Source organism: Dipodomys ordii, unplaced genomic scaffold (genome assembly GCF_000151885.1).
Source record: "Dipodomys ordii isolate 6190 unplaced genomic scaffold, Dord_2.0 Scaffold476, whole genome shotgun sequence".
NCBI lineage: Eukaryota > Metazoa > Chordata > Mammalia > Rodentia > Heteromyidae > Dipodomys > Dipodomys ordii.
The window spans coordinates 33,736-42,141 of NW_012267692.1; the positions used below are offsets into that span (position 1 = coordinate 33,736).

Below are 8,406 nucleotides of genomic sequence, written 5' to 3' on the forward strand. Positions count from 1 at the left end.
TCAGCCTCCTTAGTAGTTAGGGTTACAGGTGTGAACCACTAGTGCCTGGCTCGTTAATGATATTAACTAAGGACATTGAAAAACACTAAGCATTACCTGGCAAGGAATCGCACCGCCCCATTCTTGCTGAACAATGTTACAGACACCAACCAGTGCGGACTCTAGGCATGTCTTGTCGTAATGGTCCATGTTACTCAGTGCTTCCTTATTGGGCGAGAAAAAAATTGCTCATTATTCTCAACTGTTTTGTTATTAGAAACCAATATAAACTGTATGAAGTCTGAATATCATACAGCTAACACTGAGTTTCTGTAAGCCCCAAAACATAGGTTCCAGAAAACACACACACACACACACACACACACACACAAACACAGCAAAACAGACTTCCTCAACTGTAAAGGACAATGAAATAAGCTTAAAGCAATGACCAAAATGTATGGACCATTAACCATAATCTCCTAAACAACACCATTCTGTGCACTTTACACGGACTTAATCTTCCTACCATTGTTAACCGTACTTTTAAATGAGGAATTTTTTTGGGGGGGTCCGGTCATGGGGCCTGAACTCTGGGCCTGGTGCTGTCCCTCAGCTCTTCAGGTCAAGGCTAATGCTCTACCACTTGAGCCACAGCACCACTTCTGTCTTTTTTCTTTTTGCCTATGTGGTGCTGAGGAATCGAACCCACGGCCTCATGCATGCAAGGCAAGTGCTCTACCACTGAGACACCTTCCCAGCCCTAAAGGAGGAAATTTTTAAGAAGTGGCCTGACTCCAGAGCTTCTGCTTTTACCTCTTACACCTCATTCATTACATTGCAATTCTCTAAATTTTAGTACTGCTAAACACCAAAAAAATCTTTAGCTATTTGAGAGGCAGAGATTGGGAAATTGCTGTTAAGAGGCTGGCCTGGGGAGAAAATTCACAAGACTCTAAGACTAGGTGTGGTAGCACACGCCTGTTATCCCCACTGACATGGGGAAGCACAAGTGGAAGGATCAAAGCCCAAACCATCCAGGGCATAAACTGAGACTATAATCTGAAAATACCCAGTACCAAAAAGGGTGGGAAGTATGAGTCATGTGGTAGAGCATCTACCTACCAAGCATGAGGTCCTGAATTCAAGACTCAGTACCACCAAAAGAGTGCACCAGTTCGATTAAAAAAAAATTTAAGTCTCATAAAGATGCAGGACAATAAAAGGAAAGATTTAATAAAAATTAGTAACAATTCAGCCGGGCGCCAGTGGCTTATGCCTATAATCCTAGCTACTCAGGAGGCTGAGATCTGAGGATTGCAGTTCAAAGCCAGCAGGGGCACGAAAGTCCATGAAACTCTTATCTCCAATAAACCACCACAAAACCGGAAGTGGCGCTGTTGCTCAAGTGGTAGAGCACTAGCCTTGAGATGAAGAACTGAGGGACAGTGCTCAGGCCCAGAGTTCAAGGCCCACAAATGACAACAAAAAAATAATTACTAAGAATTCAAACTACATTAGTACTGCATTTCCAAATTGCCCAACAATTATTTAATTGCTCAGTTTAATTTCAGAAACACACTGTGCTAAGAACTATAGGAGATATTAATAGTTTAAAGACATCTGGCTAGCTCATAGAACTCATAAATATTATAGATCACGACAGACAATTTGCCCCCATGAAATCACAATGTGTTTGTGATTTTAACTAAGCATCACTATCTCGCAATACAGTGAATAAAGAATTTGAAAAAAAAATAAAGACATCTGGCTTATCTCAGAAAAATATCTTTGAAGGACAATACCTATTAAGATTTTAAAATGACAACATTGAGCTGGGTACTAGTAGCTCATACCTGTAATCTAGCTACTCAGGAGGCTGAGATCTAACGACATTTGATGCCACCTTGGGCAGGAAAGTCCATGACACTCTTATCTCAATCAACCAGCAAAAAAGTTGGAAGTGCAGCTATGGCTCAAGTGGTAGAGTGCCAACCTTGAGCAAAAATTTCAAGGATAACGCCCAGGTCGTGAATTCAAGACCCACAATGGAAAAAAAGAAGAAAAAGAAAAAAAATAATATCTTGGCATCTATAAATGAATACTATCTGTTGGAGAATAAGCATCATTCTGAACTTTCTAGAAGAAGTTTTTGTGTGTGTGTGTGTTTTAATAAGGGCTATTTTTCATTACCTTAAAATTGGATGAGAAAGTAGAAAACAGCAGAATGGCAAAAAATGTTGAATTTAGGGACTGAAGCATGGTATGCTGAAATCTTCACCTTTCCTAAGAATTCCAGAAAATGGACCATGACCTTTCTCTGCTTATGTGGTGCTGAGGAATCCAACCCAGGGCCTCATGAATGCGAGGCAAGCACTTTACCAGTGAGCCACCTTCCCAGCCCCCATGACCTCTTTCTCTACCTCATAGCTTTACAAAAGAAAGGCCTAGGACCTATTGGTTATGAATTATGCTTTATAGCTGTGCATATTAAGTGCCTGTATATTTATTATTAAATAATTCTAAGGTCTAAAATCAGTACACTCTTATCATACTGCTTTCTTTCCAATCAATTTGGGTCTTTATTCCTTTTTGTACCTGCAGGGTGTTATAATCTCTTGTGAAGGGGACCATCAGCTCCCAAAGTGATGAGAAAACCACTAATGCTGTGAATTCAAGCTTGTAGTTTGTGGCCATGTGCTCAAACAGCATTGTCAGCCCATGGGCTGCAAGGTGCTTCCGCTGGTATTCCTCAGACCCCTCGACTGACACAGGCCGAGTCCATCACCACCACTGTTGGCATGGTGAACAGAATCCAAGTGAGCCCAGTCAGAATGCAGACAACAAGCTACAAATAGTGAAATGCTGTGGGGAAAAAAGAAGTCAGAAGTGTCACAGAAGGAAAGCAGTATCTTTTCACCATAACTGTAACCAATTTTCCAGAAATAAGGCAAGGTGACCCCTAGATAGGTCAATCTGCAGAGAATTCTGGGAGAAAGAAGACAGCAGCCTAATTCACTGGGAAGACCACTCCCAGACACGTTCAAAACACACTATCTACACCTGTGAATCAAGGGCTACCTTATGACCAGTGGGAAAAAGCATTAAAGGTAGGCCTTATTTCCAACTTTCAATTTTTATATAAAGTATGTATTTATTTATATAAATATATATATACTTACATATATACATTTATGTATATATACATATATAGAGAGGGGGGAGAGAGAGAGATACACACACACACATATACACACTCGTGGTTCACAACTGTAATCCTAGCTACTCAGGAGGCTGAGATCTGGGGATCATGGTTTGAAGCCATCTCAGACAGGAAAGTCTGTGAGACTTTTATCTCCAATTAACTGGTAGTTAAAAACTAGAAGTGGAGCTGTGGCTCAAGTGGTAGAGTACTAGCTTCGAGTGGGAGGAGGGGTAGGGGGGGAGCTAAGGGTCAGCACCCAGGCCCTGAGTTTAAGTTTCAATACTGGGGTGCATTAATGCACACGCACGGGCGCACACACACACACACACACACACACACATTATAGCTTAATGCTGGTGGCCTTTAATACTAGATACTCAGGAAGCTAAGGTCAGAGGCATTCATTTTGGAGCCAGTCTGCTCATCAGTCATGAACCAGCAAGGTGAGGGAAAGCATGAAGCCCTGAATACAAGCCCCAATAGCAGCCCCAAAGTAAAATTAAATAAATATATAAATGAAATGTAATTGGGCTACTGTGAACCACTATGTTCTAAGTTTCCAACAGCTCCCTTATAATTTGAGTTTTAGAATATCACACATCCGTGCTTGGGCATTGTACCAGCAAGCAGTCTGGCTATTGTTAAACATTTTGAAGGGAATTCCAAAAAACAAACTTAGTGAACATTTACCTTGTGTAATGTTTTTACATCTACCTAAAGTCTTCCACAATTGTATACATTGTATGAAGTATACACATATAGTCCTATAACCCACTTTCCTTAGTTATGTATTTTTTTTTAGCTGGGTCATTTATTTGTAACTACATGCTATTTCATTGTGTCAACAGACTAGTTTCTCTCTCCTTTCCTTCCCTTTCCCATTCTTTCCTTTCCTTTCTGTGGTAGAGCTTCAACTCAGGGCCTGGCCATGTCCCTGAGCTTTTTCACTCAAGCCTAGAGTTCTACCACTTTGAACCACAGGCACTCTTTTGGTTTTCTGGTAGTTCACTGGAGATGAGTCTCACCGACTTTCCTGCCTGGGCTAGCTTTGAACCTTGATCATGAGATCTCAGCCTCCTGAGTAGTTAGGATTACAAGTATGAGCCACCGGCGCCAGGCTCCTGGGCTGGCTTTTAACTGCTTTTAACTCTTCAGATCTCAGCCTCCTAAGTAGCTAAGATTATAGGCTTGAGCTACTGGTGCCCGGCACACTATAGTTTCTTAACAGAGGATCAACAAGTTGTATCTACATTAGTGCGTCTCTGTATTTCTTATTTCTTTATTTTTGTGCATAGAATTTTTTTTTAATTTTTTGAATGTGCCAGTATTAAGATGGGAATCTCTAGGATTCCATCTGGGTTGGATTTGAGATGTGATCCTCTAGGTCTCAGCCTGCTAAGTAGCTAGAATTAAACCTGACTGAAACAATGTTTTAAACAGGGGGTTAGGAACACAGGTTAAACAGCAAAAGCCTTTTTTTTTTAAACCTCATAATAGACATAGATATGTTTCAAATAGGAGTTCAGCTTTCCACATCAATAGACTAACCAGAAAAAAATTCACTCCTGAGAAGTCCCAAATGTTTAACTATTTTGAGAGACAAATTTAAATTTGTCTCCCTCATCTCTGCCTATTAAAGTTGTTTGTTCAACATAACCCTGTTAAAAATGTGGTAGCAGCACCGCTGCTTCGCTCTGCAGTCATGTTCTCTGTGTGTGACAGAACACGGTGTTGGATGGATGCTTGAAGAAAAGTGATTGAAGCGTCTCAGCAGCTCTACAGAACACCGTCCAGCTAAGGCCTGCATCAGCGGCTCACGCCGGTAATCAACAGGAGGCTGAGAGCTGAAGATGGTGGTTCGAAGCCAGCCCTGCCAGGAATCCTAGTCCTTGAGACTTCCTTTTTTTTAAATCTCCATTAACCTACCGAAGAAAACGGGATGTGCAAGTGTGGCTCCAGTGGTAGGGCGCTAGCCTTGAGCTCAGGGCCGGGCTCAGGCCCTGAGTTCAAGGCCCCAGAACCAGCGCTAGAACAAAACCAACCCCCTCAGGGACGAGCCTCAAAGCGTGGGCCTCGTCTGAGTCTCCCAGCCGCCGCGGAGGCCGCAGCTACCTGTCAGCCTTCTCCCGGGCAGACGTCTGGCTGCAAATGTGCTTCCATACGGACGGCGACGAGAGGTGCCCCCCCCCAACAACCGACCACCAACCTCTAAAATCAATGAAAAGAATCCGAGACCGGGAAGTCCCTCCTGAGGAAGGCGGGGGAGAGAGGGGCCTAAAACGGGGCGCAATGTGGCTGTTCCCACAGCGCTCGGCAGCCCCGGGTCGCGGAGCGCAGGGACCCCGGGAATGGCGCCCCAGAGCCGGCGCGGGGAGGCCGCAATGGCCGGGCGCTGGGCCTGCGCGGCTCTTCTCACCTCGCCCTTCGCCTGTGTCCCTACAACCGATTGAACGCGATACTCAGGCCGCCGCCGCCGCAGCCTCCTCCACTCACCCCAAGCCCATCGCCGGCGACAGTCCGTCCGCTTCAACTTTCCGCCCGGGCGCCACAACCGGAACTATAAGGGCCGCGGGACCACAAGAAGCCCGGCGCTGTCGGCGTCCCGAGAGGAGCGGACCGGGCTTCGGGGGCAGGAGGAGCTGGAGGGGCGGGGCTTCCGGCTGGGCGGGGACGGGCGGGGCTGTGGCTCGGCTGGGCCACTAGGGAGCGCGTCCTCCCCAGCTCCTCTCCGCGGGGCGGGTAGGGGCGGGGTTAGGGGCGGGGTGGAGAGGCCCCACCCTCTTCCTCGCGCAGCCCTAGGAACACAAAGCCCTCTGGAAGGCCTTACACACTATTTTATCTAGTGACACAGGACTCAGGGCACCAGAAAATTGGAACGGGAGCTGTGACTCAAAGTAGAAGAGCATTAGCCTTGGGAAAAAAGAGCTCAGAGACTGTGCCCACATGAGTTAAAGCTCCACGAACAAACAGAGAGACAGACAGAAATCCCTCATAACTCCATTCAGAAAATGTATCTGGATATCTAAGATGTTTTTCCTATTCTTTCACAATTCACTACATAGTACCACATCATCCTGATCCGCATTTGGCTAGCTGGAATCTATTTGGTGTTTTATAAATCATTCCACGTGCTCCCACAGAACATGAACAGCCACACCCCCACTCACCAATGGGTTATTCTACAGTTAAGCCAATAATATCTCCATACCATCTCCATGGTCAGCTGCATCATCTTTTCAAGTATAGCTGTATATGGTTTCAATAATGCACACATGGACCACCCACAACTAAACCATTTGCATAAATATAAAATGTTTGATTCATGAAGAAAAAAATCTGCTTTGCTTTAACAAATATATTCTAAATGGTCCTTATCTCCAGAGCATTTTTGAAGAAAAAAAACGCAGAATGGAACCATGAAACTCGGAATATACAATGACTAGGAATTATCTCATTTCACTAAAAAGAAATAAACCCTACCTTTAAACATATGGAAAACTCATTAAACCATTGAGAAATGTGTGTAAACTGCATAGGTTCCTTGGCATGTCGGCACTGGGTCTTTAACACAGTGCCTTAGCATTATTGCTGAGCTTTTCTGCTGAAGGCTAGCATCTACCCATTGAGCCAAACATCACTGGTCCTTGAGATACATGGGATTAACATTATAGGGTATTTCACAAAAGAGAGTTACACAAAGTCTCAACAGAGGCTCATTTTAGAGACTCATTTTAGTGTTCAGGTTGAAGTAGGTGGAGATAGAAAAATAATACTACATGTTCTGATCCCCAGAGAGACAAGACTCAGCCTTAGCATAGCAGCTGTTGTCTGCAAGCTTCTTTGCTGTTTTCTTATTCTTCAGTTGTTTCTGCTCTTGGCTGGTGCTCTGCCACTTGAGCCTGACCCCAGTTCTTTCTTTTTGAGGGTTAACTAGAGATTATGACTTTGTAGTATGAAGAGCAATGAATCATTCAAACCCAGTGTTGTGCCTATTTGATGAAATTGATGGCCAGGAATTGATGTGTGATGGGAAACTTCATTTCTTTTTTCTATTTCATATCTGGACCTAATGTATAAGTCTGGCCTTTTTGCTTACACTAATATGTAATTTTCCCATTTCTATACATCTCTTTTCCCTTGGATTAAAGCTACCATTGCACACATTTCAGGTTTAGATGTCTTTATCTTTTGTGCCAGTAGGGGAGTTTGAACTCAGGACCTTGAGCTCTTGCTTATTTTTTTTGTTCAGTTCTTAAACATACAACTAGAGCCATGCTAAAAATTCCTGACTTTTGCTGCTTCAGTCAATAAGTCTTTCACATTTGGCTGATTTGAACCTCCTTCCTGAGGAAGGACAGGGCAGTCTGGAAGATAGAATAATTGCGATGAGCCAGGACACCTGCCATGTCCTCTGAGTAAGTCCCTCTAAGTAAGTGTTCTTTCTTCCATTGATGATGGCTTTTACTTTTCAGTAAACCTAATGCCTATGTATTTTGTCAACTACATTTCCCCCAAAGGAGCTATTTAATGTCATTTTCAGGTGAAATTTACTTACATATTTGCACAAAGCACAATGGGTGTGCATAAACACTGTTACAAGAAAGTCCGCCATAAATTACATATAGTCTGACATTTGTTTCAATAGACAAAACAACTTTCAAAGACATCTGGTTTGCTATGTCCAAGACCTTTAGTAGTGGCCCCATCAACCCATGCAGGCATGGACTGGGTTCCGGGCCATCCCCTGTGTTTTTAGCAGTTCCCTGTATATCCAGTAAGTGCTCTTGGACAGCTCCAGGTCACTCTGTCTTTGACCTTACTCAGGACCCATGTGTCTGGAACATCAGAGAGTACACGTAAAAAAAGGCAGAGTATTTAACATCCATAAATTTTACAAGATAAACATATACCTTTAATAAATTTAGAAGAATAAAAAGAATGAACATTTTACAACAATCAGAACAAAAAGAAAAAGAGAGATATCCCCAGGGAGAGGGGATGGAAGCTCTAAGTCTAGGCCGGCTTCTAAGTGGCCTTCAAACATAAATTCTGCCTCAGAATCCTCCAAGGGATCTACCTCCTCATGAATGATTGGAGTTGCTCCTGCAATTGCCAGAGAGGCAGATTCTTTCTCAGTTGGAGATTGGCTATGGTGCAGCAGGACAGATTTCTCCAGATATTTTTTGAGGACAGATTCACTTTCCTGAGCTGCATCTAACTTT

The 8,406-nt window shown here is 43.6% G+C and overlaps 1 protein-coding gene across 1 annotated transcript in view; it reads right to left on the bottom strand.

Annotated features, from left to right (window-relative positions):
* LOC106001836 (von Willebrand factor A domain-containing protein 9-like) overlaps nucleotides 1-2,753 on the bottom strand; it is a 14,678-nt gene extending 11,925 nt beyond the window's left edge. Inside the window, exons 1-2 of the mRNA XM_013036799.1 lie at nucleotides 2,578-2,753; nucleotides 97-204 (exon numbers count right to left, since the gene is read on the bottom strand). Coding sequence (XP_012892253.1) covers nucleotides 97-204; nucleotides 2,578-2,691 — 222 coding nt within the window. The 5' untranslated portion in view covers nucleotides 2,692-2,753. The remainder of the gene's footprint in view (nucleotides 1-96; nucleotides 205-2,577) is intronic.
* Between the last annotated feature and the right edge of the window lie 5,653 nt (nucleotides 2,754-8,406).